We start from the raw sequence: 25,004 nt of genomic DNA on the forward strand, positions 1-25,004 counted from the left end.
CTGGAGAGAGATACAGGGAGGAGTCAGACAGAGTGAGAGGGAGCAGGGAAGTCATCCCAACACATTTCTCCCGCGTTCACTCCCTCCATCTCCCATCCTTCCCTCCTTTCCTGGAGCCGAGTAAAGAGTCTCTGTCTCCCGCATCACAGCTCCAGTCATCCTCTGTCCAACTGTGCCACTGTATGCGTGTTTATGTGCGTGTGTATATATATATATATTACACATGCACACATAGACACAGACACACACACACATATATATATACACATGTGTATATATATGGAGCAAAAGCTGCTTTAAGTTTGTATCAAGGGGACAAAAAGGGAGCTTGTGACTTATATAAGGACTAATATTAATACTGTCATTAGTGTACTTTACAAAACATAAATTAGTAGTACAAGGTGAACTTCTTTGGAGAGTTGAGTTGGTTCTGTAGAAGGGAATCCTTATCGGTGTTGACGTGTGTGTGTGTGCATGTCACAGTACTGGCAGGCAATGGGCACAAACTCAAGGGTCTGTCAGAACGGGCAGGGAGGTGGATGTGGCGGGGGCAGGGTGGAGGTGGACAGAGAGATGACGAGGAGGAAAGAGAAGAGATGGGCTCTTTTCCATGACGGACGCACCCATCAGCCAATCAGCCCTGGGCTCCTCCGAGAAAGGGTGCGGTGGATGGCGCCACCTGGGGGGGGGGGGGGGTAGTACAGAGTCTGCAATCACACCAGGGTCTGCTCAGCAGGTGTCAACATACTGGCTGAATATGATTCTCTAACTATGCACACATACACCACCTCATGTGTGATGCAGGACGGGTTTTAAAGAAGGGTCTAATCAGCCAAGTGTGAATGTGTGTGGTCTTTGTACCTGCTATCTAGAAATGTAAGTGTAGGTGCGGGAGGGAGACCGTCCCTCTGACTGGCCATTGGTCGAGACGTTCAGGAAGTCCCAGATCAGAATGGTGTCGTCGTGAGAACTGCTGATGATCTGAAACTCATCAAACTGGAGACGAAACACGCGGCCAGAGTGCTCCTGAAAACACAGTACGACATTACGTTAACATACTATTCATACGGGCAGACCATGGACTCAAAAGACATGTTGACATGACCGGTGAAACATATTGGTTGCAGGCTGACCTACCGGTGTATAAATACATTTGACATTGTTAGATTTGATATTAGAACCCCATCCGAGACATCCTAAATAAAGACTTTAAGGTTGGGAGACGCTGGACTTCACCCGCAGATTGATATGAAAGAACATTCTGAAGCCACGTCGGCAGTCCAACCTCAGATGCCATTTATGGATGTGTTTTGAATATGGCGTCTACCCCATTTAGGTCAATGAGGGTAGAGAAAATATTGGAATATCATCTCTGTATAATGCATTATAATTACACAACAAGACTATTGATAATACATTTAAATCCACAACTTAACATTATATGCATGGTGATGGTAGAGTTTAATGCAGGACTATTGTATTGGAAATAATCAGTTTTAGCTAATTGTACCTAAAACCCTTAAATGAGTCATCTGCTCTAATGATTCTCAAATTAGTCAACAAAATACGCATTAGTAGAAACAATGTGAAATGTTACTGATCGTTAAAACTAAGGTGAAAAAGAAAATAGTGTTTTGAGAGAGAAGGTAGGACTTTGGATATGTTTAATCCTATACAGCTAAGATTTTTAAAGTAATATCCAGAGTACTATGACTCCTTAATGATGTACTATAGTATTAAACTACAACTTTTAGACATACTACACTGACTGTATGACAGACTTTACTATGATTTGTATACGACATGCTATAATATGACTTTTGAAACATACTTTACTGTGACTTTGTATGATTTTTTTTAAATGGCATATTACTATTTTTTATGAATTCCCTTTTATCTTTCTTTAATGTCATATTGTACTACGACTTTTTTATGTCTGACGTTCATGGTATGCATGATATGACTTATTAATGACATACAATATTACTTTTTATATTGCATATTGTTTTACTCAGGGATTGACATACTATTGTATACTATGACTTTTATGACACAACATGCTATGGCCTTTTCATGACATACTATACGAAGGCATTTCATCATATAGCATACTATATAATGATATACTATATCACAACTTTTTATGGTAAACAGTACCTTTGGTGTTGCATGTTGTTGCATTACAACCTGGATTTAAACATTTAATTTGGATGTGTGGATATGTAGTGACCCCCCTTTGCTGTAAAGCCCCAAAATAATATCGGACTACCACTTACCTTCAGAAGTCACATACTAAGTTAAATAAAGTCCAATCTCAGAACAAGATATCGCTTAAAGAAAAAATAAACACGTTTGTCTTTCACATGCTTTTTGGCAGCACCTAGTCTCCCTCCATAAAGCAACGCATGAGGATCCCACTTACCCCCGTTAGAACAGACCGGGTGCCGTGTAGGCTGCTGCCCACACTTCAGTGACACAGAGCCGATTATTAATCAATGGAATTTCTACGGTAGCACTCAGACAACTTTATGGGTGTATTTAGCAGGTACGAGGACAAATTAAAATATTAATGTTGATGCTTTTTCAGTCAATTACGCGGACTAATTGCGGCAGCTCTTGAGGAAGTGCAGTTTAAGACAACTGTGCATGATCTCCATCAGTCAGCCATGTTGCCGCAGGCTAAATCATAAAGGTACTCACCACTAGAGTGCGCAGACATAATGTGCTGGCAGGGGCTCTTGGGTCAAGGGCTGCCTGCAGGTCCCACACCTTGATCTTGCTGCAGAGAGAAATATGAGTCAGCACAACATCAGAAACAAAATGTCTCTGTGTACAAAGCTGTGTGTGTGTGAAACTGACCCGTCGTAGGCACCGCTGACAATCCTTTTATTGTCAAAGCGAATGCAACGCACCAGCTCCTCGTGACCTTCCAGCACTCGCAAACATGCCCCACACTCTATGTCCCATAACCTGGAGAAGGAGAAGCCTTAGTACACACATAAGGCAACACACTCTTCCTACACTGTAACGCTATGTTAAACAAGGACATTTGAATACAGATATTATTTTTCTTACTTGCATGAAAAATAAACTGTCAATCCTCTTAATACATTTAGATTATTGTCACATAAACAGTTTTGATTGAAGAGATATTAACAATGTGCATTTTAAATAAAAACACTACATAATATATAAACCATATACATCTTTAATCTCGCACACGTACCGGATTGTGTTGTCAGATGAGCCGCTGACCACCAGACGATCTCTGTACTGTAGACAGGCAATGCCCCTCTTATGACCATTTAGTGTGCGCACAAACTCACAGGTGCTGGTGCTCCATACCTACAAACAGCAAAATGGAAGGCTTTGTGACACAATGGCCGGGATTCATACAGCTTACCAAACAACCACTTGGCGGGTTTGAAACTATAGAACAAGTTGGACTTAGTTGAACAGATTAAACTGTAAATGATAAGGTTTATCATAGAAAACACCTCCTTAGCTCTGGTTACCTTTATGGTACGGTCCCCTGAGGCGGACACGATGTATTTGTCATCAAAATCGACCACATTGACGGCAGCCCGGTGTCCCACAAGGACACGACGTAGGCTGATGTCAGTCGGCGAGGCCATGTCCCAGACAGCAATTGAGCGGTCCTTGGAGCAGGTGACCATCAGTCCGTTGGCGAAGCGTAGGTGAAGAACTGCCTCGTTGTGGTGGATCAGTGTGTTCAGTACCTCACCTGTTGTCACCTCCCACACCCTACAGAGGATGAGGGGGGAAAGGAGAAGGATGGAGGAAGAGGAAACAGAAGTAGGGAGAATTGACATGGTGGCGGTATGATGGGGGCAGAGGTGACAGAGAGAAAAAGAAAAGGCAGGAAGGAAAAATGGGGATGTGGAATGAGAGGGGAGGGGTGTGAGACAAAGAGGGAGAGAAAAGTGGAAAATGATAGGAAGGAAGGGGTGAGGAGGAGGACAGAGGGAAGAAAAGAAGGTTGAAGATGGAGAGTGGAAAAGAAATGTAACGGGAAAGGAACAAGAAAAACAATGGAGACAGGAAAGAGAATTATGTTTATTATTTTTACAATGGAGAGGAACAAGAGTTCACACATACGGTCTGAACTGCATGCGTGTGGAACACGCTGGAAAAGCAGACAACAAAACCCACAAAGTGCCTGTCAAGCTGTTGCTAAGGAAGTGAAGTCACGTTTTCCTTGGATACCACCCAACGAGTACAGAGGAAGTAATAAGATAATTAATGTTGAGCTTCTGTGAGCAGCAGCTGTAGGTTGCGTGGGAAATAATCGAAAGCCGGGGCAGCAGTAGGTATTTTGGTCATGTGTGTTTAAAAATGCACTATAAGCATGAAGTACTTGAAATGACAGACTAGTGTCTACGGCAATAGCACACTCATTTGAGCACTGCAACGACCTTTTACTTTGTTTTCTTCATTAAAAACACAATTCAAATGATTAGGAAATAAAAGATCGTATTTTTATGAATTTAAATAATTGGTAGTTTTAATGATGTATTATAAGCTGTTTATAGTTATTGTAAACAGGTCATAGTTCATCTCTAATATCTATTTATGTTGTGAAAGTATCTCTGGATTTTACAAGTTTCTCACCAACACTATATTTTACGAGATCACACGTGAACACATCATGATAATGTAATAAAACTACCTTCGCCCAATACTCACTTTCACTGAACAGAGCCTGAACGCTTCATAATGTAACCGAACAGAACCTTCCTTCTCCTCGTATCAGTTTAAACACGGATTGGTTGTTTACAATGTAACTTTATCAGAGATCTGCGATAGAAAAGCATAAATGCTGATGTCCTGCTCACATATTTTACTGAATATTGGTGGATAACGATCGTCAGTAAACTTTATTTCACACCGTGATGATTAACGGTAAACTAATTAATCCTCGGTTCACATGTGTGCCGTGAGGGGCGATCCGTACGGATCAACCGTGGTCCGTTACAGCACTACCACTGATATTGATGTTAATTTATCTTATATTATTAGTGGATAATAATTCCAATAAGAAAGCTGTATTCATTTTGACTTATAACCTGATCGTTTTTATAATAATACACTTTCTATAAATCTAGTTTATATAAATGGCCGTCTACTCTTTGTGTCCTTATATTGCCTAAGTTAACAACGGATGAACAGTGTGTTCCAACTGAAAATACGTTAGAAACTATAGATAAACAACTGACGTTTGATCCAGGCATAGTTGTGCAGTAAATCCCCTAAAGTGGTCCAAACCTTCAGCCTAATGAGTAACAGTATTCCCTGGTCCTATTCCAATATACAGTGTTCCCTCTGGAACTATAGGTGTGCTGTACCTGACAGTTGAGTCGGAGGACCCGGTGACGATGACCCTCTCGTCGTACTGAAGACACAACACTGATCCTGTGTGACCGGTCAGTATCTTCAGACACTCCAGAGACTGCTTATCCCAGATCTATCACGAGAAAGGACAGGAGTAGGAAGAGACGGGGGAGAAAGACGAGTGAGACAGAAAAAAAAAAAAAAAAAAAAAGAGGAAAAATTAGTGTTTGTGAAAAGGTTGCAGATTTGGGTCATGCTAAGAATGGCCCGTTCTCACAGCAGTGTTCATGCCCCATTTCCCCACCGCTGAGTGTGTATACTCGGAGCCATTCAGCTCGCGCCTCGGTGTGCGTCAGCCTCCTCCAGGACAATAAGAAGACAAATACGCTCTTTACCTCCCTCCCTCCATCCTCTCCTCCCAGGCCAGACAGATAAGTGGAACACACAACTGGTTTGGAGCTGAGCCCTTTTATCCTGTAATTCACTTGTGTTCTGTCTCAGTGTCTGCTGGTTCAGCTCAGCGCCATAGACAATAAGATGATAAGCCATAATGAGCCAGAGGAAAAGATTCAATTCATAAATACACAAACCCAGGTAGGAGGAACACCACCTCACACACAGCATGCATGTCTATCTCACAGCCAACACTGTTGTACCGCTCAACTGCTGGTGCTTAAACGCACAAATAGGACCAATGTTAATTACTTCTACAGGTCAGTTTGGGGGCGTAGAGCAGACCGATACATGCCATGTTTTCACAGCCTCATCAGTAGTGGGGAAAAAGTCTGAACCATGTTAAAGTCCCATGTATAAGTGCAGTGGTTTCATTAGACTTTGTGTTGAAGGACAGAGTTGAACAATTTCCATCATAATCTATTATTACACGTCATTTATTTTGTATTATAATAAGACATGGGCTGAAGGCATTTTTTAAAAAGGCAAGGTCTAGGATTCTTAACAAATACACTTTTTGTCAAATTCACCTCCTCCTGGTCCGCTAGCTGTCCGTGCAATGAAAAACTCTCTAACTTTGTATTTTGTAAGGAGGTGGCCGTTATCATCGGTATCCCGTGTGGGAGATATGTGGAAAGATGCAGCGTAATGGCCAATGAAGCAAAGACATGTTTTAAATCAGCCTCTTCTAAACAATGCGAGCATAATCGGAGAGATCTGTCTGTATCCGCTCCACATGCTCTATAGGAATGTGTGCACGCACTCAGCTGAGGTTGTTTCCTTGCAGAGAAGAAGAGTCTTCTTCAGTGTTTGACAAATATTAGAAAAAGTAATTGATGACAAAACCCAGTGAGGGCCTGTGTCCATGTAGCATTTCTTTCTTCTTTTTTAAAATTGTTCTGAATAAGGAGAGAATGTGTGCGGCCGCCAAGAGAAAAAGTGCTGCGACCAGGGAATGCCTTTCTGCGCTGCTCTGAGCGTGTCTTGTTTTAAAATCTCTGAACTTTTGAGAAAAGCGCATGTGAAGTCACTGTAGACAATGGAGAAGAAGCTCGTTATGGCCGTGTCTGTCTATCCTGACCTTTATATTTCAGTCAGACACCATCATAATAAAGAGCAAAAAGCCCGTTTGTGGGAGGAGATCGGCCAAGCGTACACCGAGCGTTGTGTTTTTATCCCCGTACACCTCGGCTCCCAAAGATTGTGCTCATTGCTTTGATGTTATGGCTGCCAGATTGATTAGTGACGAGCTCATCCATACAAACTATGAAGCCATTACCCTCAGGTTGGTGCTCATGATGAAAAACAATGTCAAACAAATAGACAGTAGCCCAAATAGATGCAAAGAGACGATGCTGGTCCATCAACCGGTGGTTAGAGTGGTGATACGAAACATAAATAATCACTCAGAGTGCTTCTTCAATGAAACGCTGGGACTTATTATATAATTTGCTGTTTATTAATCAATCAAGTTATTTATTGTTTTTCATTTTCGTTGTGCAAGAGTGCATTTATGTTTATAGTAAAACAATATATTAACCTTCACTGTGGCATTTTTTGATAAAGCTTACAGTGAAGGTGTCAATACACCTTCACTGTAATAAATAAGGTCTAATGATTCTTCATCAGTCAGGAATAGGGTGGATTTGAATAATAACAGCTGATTTGGCCCAATTCTCCTTCACAATAATGTTCAACATAATAACAATCAGGTAGGTAATCTTTTTAAAATATGCATAACTTAAGATCAGTGTATATGATGGAATAGTGCATTAGAATGTGACAAAGAACACAACATTTGGGCTTTTACGGGCAAAATGTGTCTCTGGAGGCCGCTAGCTAGCTCATCCATATCCTCTGCTGCTGTGCTACCAGCTTCAATAAACAGACAGTAAGTTTTTGTTTCCATGAGCTCTCTGTGCATTGCACATGTATAAAGTGTCCACTAAGGCAAAGATGACAGGGGTGATTTCACAGAAGACAGACGGAAATTATATAGTAGTTAGAAAGTTTAGAAAAAGAGCCAATGTGTGGCCAGGCACAGCGGCAAAGGTAACAAAGTGGTCACAGTCTCAGATTGTCCTCAATGTTCAATACACACCTTGATGGAATTGTCCCTAAGGCCACTGATGATCTTGTCATCGTCGTACTGGAGACAGTAAACACCTTTACTATTTTCTGAGCGACACTGAATCCTCTGCAAGTTGTGTCGGCCACATCGCCAATTTGCCTCAATAGTCTGGAGAGAAGAGAGAGAAACAATTAGAAAGACAAACACAGAAGGCCACATTAGAGAGAGAGAGAGAGAGAGAGAGAGAGGCAGTGGAGCTGAGCAGGGAGAGAAGATGGAGGCTAATATGGAATATGATCAAACCACGAAGGTGGTCATGAGATTATTGTGATTAGAATAACACCAACAACATGACCTCCACGCTATTAATTAGCTGTGATCAACAATTTGCTTCGACTTTCCCGACCTTCTACAAGGTCAATTTAAAAAAAGGTGCGTAAGTGATGTTTATACTAAACAATGAATGTTAGTTTAAAATGAATGGATTCATGATTTACAGTTTGTGAGATACTATTAGAGTTGTTTCTCTTTTCATGTCATCTTCAGACTACATCTTCTCCACTAACATCAAAATACATAATAACATAAACATAACATAAAAACATGTTTTTAACAAAGTATTTTGCCTCATTCCTCATTTAAGCATTTCAAAAAAGAACACTTTCAGCAGTGGGGCCAGTATTAAGCAATCTAACACAATAAATTACATTTAGATAACCACAACAACACCAAATCATATTTTCCCCATCTTTTGGGCGATATAAAATATGATGACAGACTTTAAAAAATGTATTTGAAAAGCCTCAAAGATTTGAATGTAAAAAAGAAAAGAAAGAAAGACATTTGATATCGCCCTATCCATAACATTTCTCCTGTGGACTGCAAAGTTTTGGCGAGTCGGGCTCAACGGAGCTCAGCGGGCGGACGTGTTGTTCCACCAGAAGCTTCTCAAAGTGCACAGTAGGGCGCAGATTCTAAATATCATTTCATACAAACTTAGTTCTGATAGCAAGTTAGTTAAAACCGTCTGAAAAGCGGCAGAAGGAAAAAAACAATCGTCGATCATCCCTTCAAAAGTCAATATCCGATCAGCACAGGCCTAGATACGACGTTCTAGCCCTGCAAACTGCAAAGCGACATCTTTAACAGCAGAGGAAACTAATATCTGGTGCAAATGAAAGCTCCGTCTCTTACCTCTATGTCTTGGATGATCTTGGGATAAAGGGAGTGATAGTAGGAGTTGGGTGGGACTTCTGCCGTGCGGTTCTTGAACAAATATTTCTCCCTATGGAGAATGAAAACTGCTTTGTACACAGTGGTATTTTCTTAAATCTACAACAGACACTCAAGACCAAACTTCTCTTCCTTTCCTTTATCCTAAATGAAATACTTCAGGATTGCTAAGCCTGTATGTGTGTGTGTAAATGGGTCTATGTCCATTCTCACCACTGGTGTCTCTCGGACAGGCCTTTCCAAAGCGGGTCGGTGCGGACCATGCGTTCGATGAGCTTCTTCCACAACATACCCTCAGAGATGACCCTCTGCCACTCCTTACACACCAGCTCTGCCGAGCACAGCGAGCGTGCATCCAGGAAAGACAGGATGTTCTCCGCTATGTGATCCAAGCCTTGGGCTTAAGGGAGGAAGAAAAGAGGCTGAGCGAGTACTTGCTGAAAACCTACGAGTATTTCATCTCGTTGGTGTATCTGAAACTTGGGGTTCACTATTTCCAAACGTAACTCGTGTTTATTGGTATTTAATTCAAATATTTGCCTTTAAAAAAAAGAAAGAAAGAAAGAAAATGAACAGTACAAAAACCGGGTGGAAATTTTAGGAATGTCATCTGTAGTGCAAACTTTCTGTAGCTTTATCCTCTTTAATGTTGTGTTCATGAGAAGGCCTAATTTACTCTCAACTCCAACTATTGTCTTCATGCAGCAGGACGTAAATAAAAACCACAAAATAATCTCCTTTTTATAAATTCAGGGCATTTTTTCAAGGAAAGTCGTAATAAAATGGAAATAATGAGTCTTATGTGTGCCTAACTCTACACTGCATTCAGGGAAGACGGAGCTCAACCTGGAGTAGTTGTTTTTATATCTATATATGTACCTGGCAGCGCAGTGATGAAGTCCCTCTGCAGCATGGGTTTGAGGTAGGAGTTGATGTGGCCGTGCTGGTAGTGGCACATACGGGAGATCAGGCGCTCGACAAACTCCACCTGGTCGGCCTCCGACCACTGGTCAAACAGGGCGATGCAGTGTTCCTTCTCCTTCTCGTAGTTCCCCTCCGACGGGCGCTTGCGGGACCCCACAACAGGACCATTACTAAGCTGTAAATTATAGAAAAACACCTGTTTGAGTTTGAATCTATTCAATACGGTAGAATACACACAATATCGCCAAAGTTTGTTTTAAAAGATGGAGAGAAAAAACTGTATGCGAAGAGGATCGAGAGTAGTTATATTGTTTCAGAAGGGATTAAGCTAAAAAGCGTTTTCTATTGCCGAAGGTTAAAGCTCATTAAAACACTAGAAGTCTGTGGGTGTATGAGTGGGAAGAAGGAAGAATGGTTCAAATAAATGTTAATGGCATCAGCATTTGTCAACATCAGTGTAAGGTTTTTACTTGAAGGCATGTAGGGAACAGAATATCCATACAAAAAATCTGATGTCACAGAATACGCTACGAGTTGTTAGAATCAAAATTAATCACATTTAACATTGTTAAAATTGTACTTTCTTTAAACAATTGTGAAGCTTTAACTTCAATATCATCAGCCTTTATACGAGCGTTCCCTCCTGATGGAAGATTTAAAAGACAACAACACATACAATACATGCCTTTCCTGACCGTTTGAAATGGTGTGAATGTAAATAAGCTTCACTTTTCACCGAGCTGTGGTCATGGGTACATACAAAAACAGATGCACACACCTTGAGAACTGTGGTCTTCTTTGGCGACAGATCGTCCACGAGGTTCTGCGACTCCATCCCTGACGTGTTCTGGAGAAAAAGGACAAAACAAAAGAGAAAGTGCGGGTTAGTTTTATTGTCTTTGCATCGGTGTAACAGGCACTGTAAGAGCCAGGGAAGCGGTGTGGACAGCGCTGGACACAAGAGTGCCACAAACACAGCCAAGGAAGGGTGTGCACGCACAAACAACCGTGCATACACACACACACACGTATGAAGTGAAAGAAACCAGGAACTGCAACAAAAAGGAATCTATTCGCTTGCTTGTCTGTGATGTGGGCTAAGTAGTCTGGACAGGAAATTAAACTGCAGCATCTTGGGTATGTCACTGGCAGCAGCTTAGGCATGACGGCAATGAAACTAAAATCAGATATTGGTCTGACAGCATATACACAAGATAGAAAAAACAGAAAACTGGGAGGTAACCGGATCTCACCCATGTCTAGCGTCACGTAGATCCCTTACAAGTGCATTACTAATGAGCTAATGACTTAATAACATAATAACAGGGTTATAGCAAAATGCACTTAATGACGGTAATAGAGTGAGATGCTGACCATGTAACCTGGCTCTTAACACTTAAACAATAAAAATAACTTGTGAATAAATGATAAATAGCAGGTTCTTTATAGCATATACACCTCTCTGGGAGTCATGGACAGTCAGGCAGCAAAAATCAACCAACAAGGAGACCTGCTATGATCTTAGGGGACTTCAAGTTTAATGCTTTTTGTTGTGACTGAAGATACGCCGGATGTTAGGAGACCACCTTGAACCAACATGACTACACACCGTTTCCTCAAACAAACATATTCCTGAAGTACAAAGACCAAAGGATACACTGCAAACTCTCCCCAAAGTATCAGAAAGAGCACAACAAGAGCACATCTATATATGAAACACATAAAAAAGGGACGGATACATAATTGCTTTTATTTGCACTCTTAAGTTCTGAAAAATAGATATTTCCTCTTCGCAGATATGTTCAATTTATTTGGGGGAAATGGGACGCAGATGTCCTTTTACCTGGGAGAGGATCAAGGCTCTGGTGACTGAGCCACGGTCAAAGTCTTTGAAAACAGCTGAAAAGCTGGAATAGAGGCATGTGTATTTATTTTACTAGCCTGTCCGTTACTGCTTCTCAAGAGACACACGGGTTGCCATTGGCGGGCCGAACCTGGGGCCTATCTTAAAAACAGGATTAGTATTTATCTGGCTATTCTTCCTAAAGTAAAACCCAAAACTCTTCCATGTTTTGATCAGTGTAGTTCTCCATTTAACTTTGTGATGCTGCGACTTGTGGAGGGCAAAGCCAACAGAGAACACCAGTGGTTGGCCCCAACACAACCAGACAAAACGGTCAAGTACCAGGAACCAAAGCAGACGGGACAAGAAGCCAGAATGGGCTTGCTGGTGTTGATGATCATGCAGAGCAGAGGAAGAGAAGGAAGGAGAAATAAAAAACAGACAGACCAGGTTTGGCCAGGCAGGCAGGCAAGCAAGCATGTAGCCTCTCAGAGCTTGAAGGTAGACCCCCCCCACCTCGGCCCTCACATCTCCAGGTAGAAGGCAAGAAAATGCTACTCCTCATTGTGGGGTTATTCTCTGGTACCCACTGCGTCCATCCTCCACTCACATCAGATTACTTTGGAAATAGTCTACTAAAAGCCATGGCACAATCACTTTTTGATCCTAATTTAGGTGCAAGAACTGTGATTTGAAATGATTACAAGGAATTAAATTACAGTTTATAAAGCTAGGAAATGCTGTGTCAAGCAGAGAGAGTTTGAGGACACACCAGAGAAGAACCTGAGAGCAGTGTGCTTCAAACAGAGAGGAAAGGACAACGGAAGGTGAGGAGGTAGGAGGGTGAGGGGGTGAACGGGTGCTGTCTGCACCAAGGTGGTATGAGGAGTCGTGTGGAGTGGGCAAAGAAAAGTGAAGGGTGAGTAGATGGCAAGGGAGGAAGGGAAGGGAGAGGAGGAGGAGCAGCAGAATTAAGAGGAGAGAGGCAGAACCTGGTTGTGAGCCCGGGTGGAGGGGATGCTCTGCAGGCACCTGAGTGCACACAAACTCTCAGCCACCGAGGAGCAGCCCAGCCAGAGAGAGCGAGGCACAGAGCACTGTGTGAAAGAGAGAGGAAGGGAGGAGGAGAACGTAGTGGACAGGATGAGGGGGGAAGAGAAAGGGGAGAGCAAGAGACCAGAGATGGGAAGTAAAGGAAAAGAGGAGGGAGGTTGATGAGGGAAGTTGGGGAGGAGGAAACCAAAGGAGATGAGTGAATGGATGGATCAATGAATGGGTATATGGATGGAAGTGACGAGGAATTGGTGAGGAACACGACAGGTGGGAGTGCGGGAAAGTGTTGGGAATATCAAAATAATGGAAAAATTAATAATCAAGGTTTGGGTTGAAATTGAGAGGAGATAGGTGTGTAACCATCAAAAAGGTGAGGAGAGAAGAGGGGAGGAGGTGGGGGATAGTAAGGGGAAAAACCAGTATTAGAGCTACACACACATTGGCACAGTCAGCGCAGGAACACACACTCCTTCACACACATGATACAGATAAACATACACACAGGAGCATTATTAAACATGAACTGGGTGGGGAGGTAGAGGAGAGGGAGGGGCAATGGGAGTAATTGTCAATATTGTCACTCTTGTTTTGACAGAAACACCACCCACTGCCATCCCCACTCTCATGAGCGGTTAGTGAATAACACTGGGACAAAAATACACAGACAACACAGACAAAATGTTTTGTAGATTAAGACCCCCCCCCCAAACCCTGCACACATGTATATCTCCTCGATTAAATATGTGTACTCATTCTTCAGGGAGAAGAAAGAGAGATGATGTATAAACTTAGTATTTCTGTTGGTCTTGTCAGATATATTACTTTTAATGTTATATCAACACTAATAATCTATTTTCTTATTCCTTGACAGAGGAAGCACTTGGGTACGATTCTGTTTTCAGTGTTTCTAATCATTCATTTTAACTTTTAGAATAAAATAAAAAATAAACAACCAATGGAACATTAGGAAAGGAACGTATCTGTTACATTGTATCATTTTTGTGTCCGTCTGTCGGCATTCTGTCTACTAGTTTGACTCTTTACAGGCATTTCATTTCTCTCAACGATGGTTATTCAGGGTCTATAAACGTCTGTAGTAAGTGTGGATAGCACCATTTTAACAACAATAGGCACAAACTGCTTACTCAAGACGTCTGGTTTACGTCCACATAATCTACTAAACAATCCAAGATATTAACGTTACTTTCTAGGCCTGACTTGCTGTGTCAATAGCAAATATTGGCAATTGGTTCACTTGTTAAATACACTGTGCAGTATTTCAGATATGGAGTACGAGTGAGAGACTACCCGTGTGTAAGTTCATTCACAATACACATTTGTTCCTTATCTTAATTGGAGTCTTCCCTGAGACCACTTTGACCCCTGTAATGTTAATGTTGGCTATTACTAAGCTAACGTTAGCCTAGCGGGCTATCTTATCAAGAAAGCTAATCATTTCTCAAGAAAGCGATGCTACTTGTTGGCCAAATCTGACAAGTCTATCGAGGAAATTGACATTATGACGACAGTCCGTGTTTCTGGTTACCCAAAAGAGCTTTTCGCCAACCTGCCCGAGTGACTGTTTTTGTATGGTAATGCTGTCAAGTACACCTAGCATGCTAGCTATTAAGCTAATTGCTACCTCGCTAATCGTGGTAACGCTATGTGAATGAAAAAGCAACACACTTCCTTCTACGCACTTTGAAAATATAAACAGAGAACCAGCGCGTTATTACGATTTTAGCAACACTCCATTATATCATTAAACATAGTCGACTGTTCCACACAACTATTAACATGTAGGTAGCCTTAACATAAACTACATACGACAACATACCCGTAAAATTATGTGGTTCATCGCCTCCTAGCCTGTGTTAGCTGGATGGCTAAGTCTCAAACAGGGCCCAGTTAAAGTGGCGCAGCGTCACCGCAGTGATCGCTACCCCGACAATCCTCGGCTGTCTTCGGCCGACGACCGAACACAACCTTTTAATTCCCCCGCTGTTCACCGGTGTGTATTCCAAACAACACAGGTTGTATCGGACGTAGAAGTAAAGGTCCTGGCTATTAATCCGGGCGATATGAGGAGCATTCTTACGTAAAAGGTATCGATAATTTCAGGCCCTCCCTCTGTTTTCTGGTCCCCCCTCCTTTCTCCTCTAGCTCTCCCCGACGAGCCGCTTCAGTCCCATTCCTGCCGTCGAATCGGGCCTCGGCGCTTCTTCCCCCACTATAAGAGTGATAATGAACACTTTGGATGTTCCGGATGCCATAAGGAAAATAATCTTACCATCAATTCCAACGTTTTGTCCTCCATCTCCGGCTCCATGTTGACGATCCCCCCCGAAACTCGCTCTGAAAATGGAAACCCAGCCCTGCGTCGGCGGCCCGCAAAAGCAGAGACGTCATTCACTTCGCTCAACCACACAGCTTTGGTGGGGCAGTGTCAAAAGGGTGGGTGGGTGGGTGGGGGGAATGGTGACGCCCATTGCAATGAAAAAAACGCGCTGATTGGACAGATTTTGTCAAAAGGGGAGTGATTTGATAGCTTTACTTTTTATTGATTGGCTCACCGTGCTACCAAGGCTTCCCCGGTGACTCCCCCAAACAAAAGGGCAAATGGATGAAGATGCTGTTGCCATCCTGAAGAGGAATACACTAAGGCAAAATCAATCATCCGCATAGCTTTGCTATAAGATGCTGCAGGATGTTAGCTATATTAATGTCGTGTCATTACATGAGATGGTAATTTAAATCCGGCTCCGTAAAACAGCAACAGAAGTGATGCAAGGATTCAAGGTTAGGTTTCTCTATAGCTGTGTGATAACATGGGCAAATACAATTTTGAGAAGAAGTTTGGGTTGTTTTAGTTAATTTTTCATTATTAAATCCACACAGGATTAAATAAGGAGGGATAACGGGTGACAAGAGTTACACCAAAGTCGTCCAGCAAAAAGCGGATACAGGATAACTTTGAGTAAAACATGGAACTGTGTGAACATGGAATGATTTCAGATGTTAATCAACAAAGTAAGTAATCCAACTTCAGTTTCCGTTACCCTTTAGCTCACACTAAAGAAACATGGCTGGTCAATTGCATGTTAATGTTAGAAATATTCAAATCTCATTCTCAGAACTGGGCAAGTTTTAAGGCTGTGATGTGCAGGATGTTTCGTTTCCTCCAAGAACTCATTGACCCAAGCTCCTTAATAGTTTTGCCTCAAGAGCTCATCTTGTGAAGCAATGACTCATTTTTTTTTTGTATGAGAATGGATGAGTTTTTGGTGTATTCAACGAGGTCATTCTTTAACAACTCCTTGGGTTGTTCCGTCTTCGCAGTGTTATGAATGAAAATCCAATAGAAGCAAGCCAATGCCAAACCTCATTTTCTAGACGACCAACATATCACATTTAAAATTGCATTAACAAGAATGCATTAACACATGCACTTTTTGAATGAATTTCTGATCATAGCGATGTCACAGATTAATTCACAAAAGCAATTAAACATGTCACAGCTGGAATTTTGTAATTGGGACTCACATGGTTGAAAATGTTAGGTTAACTCTAAGCAGATCCCATCACCTTATGTCAAGGTATACAATAATGAATACCACAAGATCAAACAGATCTAAGACTTTTGCTTTCTGCAATTCAAAATTAATCAAATTTCAACATAAGGAGGTGGATCCTGATGAAACAAATCGACAAAAGAATCCCCTAAAAGCAGTCATGTATACTTTTAAAAACACAGGACTATTCAAATTCTTCATTTAAAGTCAGAAAAGCAAAGACAGGTTCTGCCTTCCCAGGAAGAGGAAATGCAGCACAAGATTGAGACCACAGCAGATGAGGAGGTAGCAATGGTTTTCAGCAGTTCAAATTTAATACTTTGTCCCCCTTTCTCTACAGAAACCCAGGTAAAAAAAATCCCCCACTCTCATAAAATACAACAGCAGCAGTTACCAGTAAAAAAATGAAATGCAAAAAGGAAAAAAAAAATAAAATAAAGAGAAAGCGTTGAAGGGAGGAGAGAGAGAGAGGGTAGGGACACGATGAGGCAAGAAAGGAAAATATATTTTCTATATTTGAGAAGTGAGCCCAAAGTTCTTCTTCAGACCGGGTTCGGGGCAACGAGGAATCTGGGAACTTGCTGTTGTGTTCATTCAAAATGGAGGGGAGGAGAGAAAAAAAATGAACAAAATGAGTCGAGTCCAATCCAACTAGGGGAAGGAACCAGCACTCTAAGGCAGGGATTTATTCAGGAAGGGCTTTCTCCCTCTCTGGATGAAAGAAATTCTTACTCCTCTTCAGCCTGTGTGATGTTGTTTTGTTGTGTGTACAGATGAAATGTATGCACAAGTTTGTGTATGCAACAGGTAAATTGGAAGGTGTGTCTGTCATATATGGGCAACACGGTTGCACCTCTCACTTGCTGCAAGAGAGGTGGCATTTTTCTTTCCTCATTTCTTCATTCATTCCTTTGCTTTTCTTTTTTTCTCCAATCAGTCCCCGACTACCTAGTAGTCATCCAAATCAAAGAACTCATCGTCCTCTCCTTGGTACTCCATGCCCTGGAAATCCACCCTGTACCGCAAGATACCTGAGGAACACAAACATGACAAAGGTGATATGATGGCTGACCGGCTTATGTCATGTTTGATTACATCGTGGCAGCATTAAAAGGAAGAATTTGTATTAGGATAAACTAATCCTGCTTAGCTATTCGGGTGGCAGCATTTGTATCCAAAAAAGCATGAAATCCTCTTTTTTTTTTTTCAGTATTACTTGCTGAATAAAAAAGGAAAACATACAATATAGGTTTAGGAGGAAATGTACAGTGAACTAGTACACACACACACACACACACACACACACACACGCACACACACACATTAGAGGTGGAACAGACCATTGTCGATCTGTGATCCGTACGGATCGCTCCTCACGGGTCGGCCCGCATGTGAACTGCTGATTATTTACCCAGTTTTACGTTAGCCGTAAACGAAGGTTCCGTTCAATCACATTGTGATGCGTTCAGGCTCTGCTCAGTGAAAATGAGTACTGGGTGAAAGTAAATTATAACATTATCATGTGTTGTTCACATGTAATCTCGTAAAAAAATGTAGTGTTAGGAAGAAACTTGAATAAATAGTTGTTTGAAGCAACAACATAAATAAATATTAAAGACATGAACTGTTTACACAAGCTCACAGCAGCTTATAATACATCATGAAAGCTACCAATGACAAGATTTGTTTTAATCCATAAAAATACAATATTTAATTTCCTTACCATTTGAATTGTGTTTTTATGACTAAAAAAAATAAATAAAATAGATGACTAACAAAGTAAAAAGATAACTTTTAGAATTTTGTAAACCAGCTTCTATAATCCAACGACAAAGGGATCTGTATCTGCCAACACAGATCATCAATGATCAGTAATTAGTATTGGCGGCAAAATAACGTGATCAGGGATCTCTAAAAGTTATATTTGCTCCCTTTTTCTTTTGTGCTGATCCGATCTGTGAGTTTTATGATCTGTTAAACCACTAACACACACTTATTTTCACAAAAGTCGAAATGGCATCTTTTAAGCCAGATTAGTCCTAGCCATAACCCACTATGTATGTTATAGTAGTGTTATAGTGAGTTCACGGAGCTAAGCCAATTATTATTATTAGCCTGTGAAATTTTGCAATCATATGGCCCAGGCTATCAATGTCCTGATTGTTGCTGACTTCAGCATGAAATGAACTTCGGTAGAGCAGCTTAAGCGGCCACGTGGCCGATTATAGAAAGGCTTGTTTCTTACACTTTGAGGTTACACATCTTCTCAGTAGATCACAGAAAAATATACCAACTGAACTACATATATCCTTCAATCATCTCAAGTCGTAAACAACTGTGTGCTCACCCCCGATGCCTCCAAAGCCCTTGACGAACTGGGAGCCTTCCTGGCTCTTGTCTGTGACTATCTCCAGCGTGGCTCCAAATTTCTTGTAGTTGTTAGCGAACCACTCCAGCAGTGGCATGCTCTCGAGCAGCTCATGTTCCTGCCCCGTCTACAAACACAATCAAGAGTCAGGAAAAGCATGGCATGATGGGTAAAGGGTCCAACTTAATTCACAGGGATCCGCCCCCTCTCTTTGAAGCGCTCACCTCCTTGTCTGTGAAGTGAGACTTGTCTTTCTCCTGCTCTGGCGTCAAGTACAAAGTCTTCTCATCTGAAAACCAAGGGAGAGACATGAAGATCATAGCATAAAGCATAATATTTATATTTAGTTTCAATATATTCCTGTTTCTCAGCAGTGGTAGATGTGATGTGTGTGGTCTGTGTACCGTTCTCCAATCCGTTGCTCTCTGCCCCATGTACACGTAGAATGTAACGCATGGTGTCTAAGTTTTCGTAGACTATGAGGATCTCCACTGCTCCCATCTCCAGGGCTTTGAGTGTGTCCTCCACACCAAAACAGTACTTCCCCGTGTCCTGGCTGATCTCATCAAAGTACCTTCCTGTAGAGAGGGACAACCATTAAGAAAGTCTCTACTACAACATGGTATAGATATTTTCATAAGCTGTCACTGGAGACGCCTAAAAACCGTTCCAATGTGTCACTAGGACAACTCACCTATGAGCTTCTTCTCCTGGATGAACTTGACATTAGAGAGAACCTCCGCTGAGAGCTCAATGGCCTGGTTGAAACCATTCTCTCCTCCGTATGAGATGTCCACCAGCTTTAAAACCTTGGCCTGTAACCTCTGTAGAAAACAGACACACACGTTAAACACTATAGAATAATCCACACAGGCGTAACATGATACAAGAATACAAAGAGGATTTGGACAGTCCTTTACCTACAGCATGCACAAACTGTCATTCTTCACACTTTGCTAAATTAAATGTATATAATGTTCTTATGAGTGTATTCAGAATATCTATTTTTAGTGTGAATGGTACCCTTATCACAATTTTAAGTTTAGAAAGATAGAGCTGCCTTGACTTAAGATCTTAGTTGATTTAATTTTTTGGCATCCTTTACCCACAGTGAACTGAGATTCTAAATTTGTTAGCCATCTAGTTTCTGAATTGTTTCAGATTCAAATCAATTAATTATTGATATATGACACAGTAAAAACTAAGTTGATTGGTATTGTTTTTTGACAGAACACACAGACTTACTGGGTCGAACATGTCCGACTGGCTGAGCTCAGTCTTGAAGTCAGCAGAGCCAGCTAAGACCATTCCTGCCACATTAACTTTGTCGTTGGACACAAAGAGCTGGACCGCTGTCTCGGCCACCTTTCTCACATAGTTGTGTCTCTTCTCCATTCTGAGACGAGCAAAACGTAGAGCAGACTGTCCTCCTCTGCCTGAAAGAATGATCGAGAATAAATTACACAATCTTTACAATGTTTCTCTACAGGCACAATTAAGAGTCACAAACTACTACTGACTAATAAGTAATAAATTATCTAATGAAGCCTGCTGTGTAGTTAAAAATAGTGTTCAGTGTTTTGTGAGTATTGTAGGTCAGTACCGTGCTTCTTGGGTAGGTCCACAGTGAACTTGTGCAGCACCTCCCTGGTATTGCCCTGCAGTGTGCCAAACAGCGCCCCACTACCGTCGATCACAATGAAGCCAAATTTACTGTCATCGGAGAGCAGGGCCGTCAATGCCTGTGTTAGGGGAAAGTTAGAAAAGAATGGATAATGAGACAGAACGCAAGTGTGATATAGATACGTTTACTAGTTTGAATCATTTGCAGACACAGAAACCAAGCGAAAGCTCTCACCTCGGTGTGGAACTTGTTGTCGCAGAGGTACAGGGAGGTGTTAATTGGCTTAAAAGGCTCAAAGTCTATATTGACTTTCTTTTCCTTGCCTTCTTCTGTCACAATGGTGCCACAGTACACAACCAAACCATTGGGTGGCACTGGCAAGACACAAAGGTCAGAGGATACATAAGACAAACAGTTTTTTGTAAGGATTAACTAACAATGTAGAGTTTCTAGAGGGGTGGCCAGCCTCATCAAGCTCTCTCAGATATGTCACTGCACTTGTTCCACTCGAGGTTCTGAAATACCACAACATACTGTGACAAAATGTGTAAAGTTTTTTCCCCTGGAATGTTTTTCTATTACGCGACGTATATACTGAACCGATGGGTAATGCACACCTTTCTCTCATGCTTACAGAACCAATTTTACAATTCAATTCTATTATCGCCACATCTCATGCTAGAAACATTGCCCTTTTATTTACAAGGGGATCAGAAGCTGCATGGAGGTGAATAATATGACATACTTACACATGAGAAAATGCTTAAGATATTAGACAACTACATTTATACATTTCCAGTTAAGTCTAGAACCACTGTACCTGACAACATGTTCATGTGTATTAATCTGAACCTCTGTAATCGATTATTAGTTAGTAGTTTTTGTCACAGCCACAGAAACTATATCTTTGCATCAGTGACATGACTAAATGTCAATGAAACACTAGATCTGATTATCTATTTTTTTTTTTTAAACATCCTGACAGGATTTAATTCTCTACAGCTGCCCCGACAAAAGTAACTCTCACATGGAAGTCTGCAGGATTTTATTTGGGTTTTCATTGTAACACATACCCTTGTTGTAGAGTTTTAGTCTTTGCTGTACAGAGGTGATGGCCCCAAGTACAGAGAGCCTGTTGACTCGGCTCTTAATGTTGGAAGCGGTGCCAAACTCATCAGCTAACATCTTGGCCACTCTAGATATCTGGTCCTTGGGAGGGATGATCAGTGAGATCATACTGGTGCCATTACTAGAAAGAGAGCAATGATTTAATGTTAGTGCTTACATTAACACTCAGGCATGCATACACACACGGTGGTACGGGATGCAGTGTCTAACAACTCACTATAAACACAAGTGCTTTACCAGTGAGAGATTAACAGCATAAGCACCACAAACAATGTAATTCATATTATGTTACAATGACAATGCTTATAGATAGTATGGATAACACTGAACTTTAATCTGTTTGCTTTATTACCTTTACAATAACACAGCTTGTTGCTCTCATCATTTTGTAAACACACAACCTTCCCTTGCAAAATATCACCTTCTGAAAGGTTGAGGGACAAACACGATGGGCTTTCAGTCACACAGTGCACAATATCTGCCCTTGAAGCCGAGGAATCTATCAGTCCGACTACTCCACACTCTCCTTTCACTGCCAGTCAAAAGACAAAGCTTAACCAGTACAGGCTGACACTGCACACACAGGCAGGTAGCAGCAGCTGGATGAATGTATGTGGGGCAAACGGTCAACTGTGCGTGTGTGTGTGTGAGAGAGACATGGCAGGCGGTGGAGCATAGGACAGCAGATTCTGCGCAACACTAGACGACAAGCTGTCGCAGAGCAAGCTACCAGCAAGTGTAGCTATACCCACATTTACATGTCGTGTTTGATTATTCAAGAAGGCCACAGTGACCCTACCGGCAAGCAACTGGTCGGAAATTATTTACAACTGACGATTTTGTAGCCAGCAAAGCTTTAGGGAAACGCTGACCAACCCGCCTGACATGTGGTACCTAACATATTGAGAGTCTTTGGGGAAATAAGAAGCTCCGTCATATAATCAACGTGTAAAAGTTTAGGCAAACGTCATTTAAAGTTAGGGAACGAGTCTATCGAAAAATGTACAACAGTAAGCTAGCCGGCCCTCGTCTCTCATCAACGTGCTTTCTTGTTAAAAGACACCCATGGCGGCCTCTTTCCAGATATGACGTCTATTAGCGGGTCTCATTAGCGACACAGCCAAAAAATTGCTGCGACTAGTTTTAAACGCTTTGCATGACTTATGGCAACATTCTCCGTAATATCGTACACGACACAGACAAAGCGACGCATTTATTCTTCCATATTAACACAACGTTTCCAACCTCCTAGGCGGGCTAAATGCGACAGTAGTTAGGGTTTAGCATTTAGCAAGCGCTATGGTAAGCTAAGTTAGCAATGCTAAGTTAGCAATGCTAAGCTACCCCTCCCAAACTCGGCCCCATTTGTCCGATCTCCAGCTGTTGCGGCGGTTAACACTCGCACCATCAACACGCACAGTTGGCCCCGTGACCGCATTGGCTCACCGCTCAAATAAATCCCTTACCCACGGGCAGCTTCCAAACTTTTGATCAGCTTCTTGATTTTCCATATCTCCACGTTCCTGTCCGCCGCGCTGGGGTCGTCCGCCATCTTTCTGCTGTAATCGCTTCAGCACCTGAAAATAAAAACATATGTGTAAACCGCCTAGTAAAGATATTGGCCAATATTTACTGTCTTAGTAGGTTGGCAAAATATTTGCCCTAACCGGCTGGACTAGGTACCTCTCCGACCTAGTGGCGCGGTGTCCGTTAAGGCACCTGACCAGTACTGGCTACTGGGCTGACCGTGAGGAAAATACTCTAAACCGGACTGTTTCTCTCAGTTTAGAGCGCGGAGAATAACGGGCCTACTTCTGCCAGGCCCTAGCGTCCCCCCTGTTCTTATCTAATACGACCTACTTTCCCCTGTTCTCCTGGAAAACAACTGTCCGCTTTTCAGGCGTTGCGTATATATCTATTAAAAAAAAAAAAGGAACAGGTACGGTACCTGCCTCGGACAACGCCGCTCCGCTATCTGTCCGCTGCGCTACGTCGAGTCGGTGGTCCGAGGAGTGACGTTGCCTTCCCGACCGGTTTCTCTCTCCTCCACACGCTGCGCGTGGTGCTAACGGTAGGGCTCACATGTGGGAGGTGGTTTGAATTGTGGCGTTCACTTCCTGGAAACCACATAGAAACCAATAACAGCTCTTGGCTAGTACGTCAATCATACAATTTAGACAACGATTGGACGGAAGCTAAAACAAACGTCATCGAATAAGGGTGGGCGTCATTCGCTGTGGATCATGGGATTTGTAGTTAGAGAGATGTGACGCGAAGACTTCTGTTGAATTAACAGGTTGTGCAAAACTGGCATAGACAGTTTTTACAGTTACTTCCATTACAGTTTGTACTTTAATGTACTTAAAGCTGTACTTTAAGCTTCAGAGTGCCTTTATAGCCTATGTATTACATTGTCATCAGCGTACTACATTATGTGACAGCTTTCCATATATTTAATGTGAAGAGCGACATCTGCTGGCCACTTCAAAAACGTCTTTGCCAGATAAACTCAACTCACATCAACGGTTGTCTTTTTTTCTTTCTTACACTCTTTGAAAAGGTAATTTTTCGGCAAAATTCCACCTAATTCCAGAACATTATTATAGAAAAATACAGAAGCAAACATTGTGTGGCAAACAACATTTATTTATCTTGCTAGGGTCCTTAGATAATGGTTTTACTATTTCACCTTGTTTCGCACAATCTTTTGACAAACCAAACACTTATACCAACTCTCCCTGGGCTTACACACGGTCAACTGGGAGACATCTTTGGCCTTCAAAACCCAGCAGTGGGTAAACGAAGGACAGGAGAATTAACTGCAGGGACTCCGTTTTCTGACATTTTCAGCAGTAGATGGTCTCATGATAATTGAATTGGAGTAAAAACATTACAGCAGGAGTCACGTTTTGATGCTATTAGTCATTATGATTCATGTTCTTCTCAAAACTGAACTCTACAACCCACCCACCTTACTATACCATATTGTGTGATGTAACAGGTGTCTTGAATGTTACACATATGTGCATTTTCTTTTATATATCTAGATCAGCAGGGGTCAGCAATACCTGTAGCCTGTGAGTGTTGTGGAAATGTTAGCTTCCAAAATGCTAAGTGGGCTCTTTCAATCCAGAGAAAGTTCAGCTGTCCAATTAGCGTGACTGGCGGTGTTGAAGACTTAAAAGAAAAAAGAAATACAGCAATGTGTTTCAAGCCAGGCCGCTCAGTAATGCAGTTACCTTCTGTTGTTGAGGTTGATGATGCAGATGCAAATTATTTGGTGAGATGTTGGGTGAGCTTTGTGTAAGCCTGAGATTGCAGTGTGAGTGCTGTGTAATATAGTGTTCTTATTAAGAGGTGTAGGTCACTACACAGGCAGCAAT

General features: G+C 41.8%; 2 protein-coding genes across 6 annotated transcripts; both read right to left on the bottom strand.

Moving 5' to 3' along the window:
* Positions 1 to 6: 6 nt before the first annotated feature.
* Positions 7 to 15,369, bottom strand: fbxw11a (F-box and WD repeat domain containing 11a). 3 transcript variants are annotated; one of them, XM_031857680.1, is made up of 14 exons: positions 15,220 to 15,369; positions 12,869 to 12,973; positions 10,812 to 10,880; positions 9,989 to 10,208; positions 9,323 to 9,509; positions 9,071 to 9,161; positions 7,907 to 8,044; positions 5,367 to 5,485; positions 3,516 to 3,765; positions 3,227 to 3,345; positions 2,860 to 2,970; positions 2,701 to 2,779; positions 862 to 1,026; positions 7 to 679 (listed from the first exon to the last, which is right to left on the bottom strand). In XM_031857680.1, exons 1-13 carry the CDS (start codon positions 15,256 to 15,258, stop codon positions 865 to 867), a joined length of 1,689 nt encoding a protein of 562 aa, XP_031713540.1. In that variant the 5' UTR covers positions 15,259 to 15,369; the 3' UTR covers positions 7 to 679; positions 862 to 864. The 3 variants fall into 3 exon arrangements, with proteins under 3 accessions (XP_031713540.1, XP_031713541.1, XP_031713542.1); XM_031857681.1 differs by lacking the exon at positions 12,869 to 12,973 and having other exon boundaries at positions 15,220 to 15,368; XM_031857682.1 differs by lacking the exons at positions 12,869 to 12,973; positions 15,220 to 15,369 and adding an exon at positions 14,767 to 15,187.
* Positions 15,370 to 16,779: 1,410 nt separating this feature from the next.
* On the bottom strand, positions 16,780 to 23,695 carry LOC116389196 (eukaryotic peptide chain release factor subunit 1). Of its 3 annotated transcripts, none has more exons than XM_031857685.1 (11): positions 23,574 to 23,695; positions 23,088 to 23,198; positions 21,567 to 21,742; positions 20,728 to 20,867; positions 20,473 to 20,611; positions 20,115 to 20,305; positions 19,564 to 19,693; positions 19,274 to 19,447; positions 19,094 to 19,158; positions 18,849 to 18,996; positions 16,780 to 17,532 (listed from the first exon to the last, which is right to left on the bottom strand). In XM_031857685.1, exons 2-11 carry the CDS (start codon positions 23,171 to 23,173, stop codon positions 17,450 to 17,452), a joined length of 1,332 nt encoding a protein of 443 aa, XP_031713545.1. In that variant the 5' UTR covers positions 23,174 to 23,198; positions 23,574 to 23,695; the 3' UTR covers positions 16,780 to 17,449. The 3 variants fall into 3 exon arrangements, with proteins under 3 accessions (XP_031713545.1, XP_031713544.1, XP_031713543.1); XM_031857684.1 differs by having other exon boundaries at positions 23,305 to 23,695; XM_031857683.1 differs by having other exon boundaries at positions 23,570 to 23,694.
* Between the last annotated feature and the right edge of the window lie 1,309 nt (positions 23,696 to 25,004).

Source organism: Anarrhichthys ocellatus, unplaced genomic scaffold (genome assembly GCF_004355925.1).
Source record: "Anarrhichthys ocellatus isolate YVR2014 unplaced genomic scaffold, GSC_Weel_1.0 scaffold19, whole genome shotgun sequence".
Taxonomy (NCBI): domain Eukaryota; kingdom Metazoa; phylum Chordata; class Actinopteri; order Perciformes; family Anarhichadidae; genus Anarrhichthys; species Anarrhichthys ocellatus.

Coding starts and splice junctions, on each gene's coding strand:
- fbxw11a (XM_031857680.1), bottom strand. CDS start 15,258: ATGGAGCCGGAGATGGAGGACAAAACGTTGGAATTGATG. Junction 8,045..9,070: donor AGATCATCCAAGACATAGAG/GTAAGAGACGGA, acceptor TCTTCTCTCCAG/ACTATTGAGGCAAATTGGCG. Junction 2,780..2,859: donor GTCAGCGGTGCCTACGACGG/GTCAGTTTCACA, acceptor TTCTCTCTGCAG/CAAGATCAAGGTGTGGGACC.
- LOC116389196 (XM_031857685.1), bottom strand. CDS start 23,173: ATGGCGGACGACCCCAGCGCGGCGGACAGGAACGTGGAGATATGGAAA. Junction 21,743..23,087: donor AGTTTGGAAGCTGCCCGTGG/GTAAGGGATTTA, acceptor CTCTCTTTCTAG/TAATGGCACCAGTATGATCT. Junction 20,306..20,472: donor GGACCTACCCAAGAAGCACG/GTACTGACCTAC, acceptor TCATTCTTTCAG/GCAGAGGAGGACAGTCTGCT.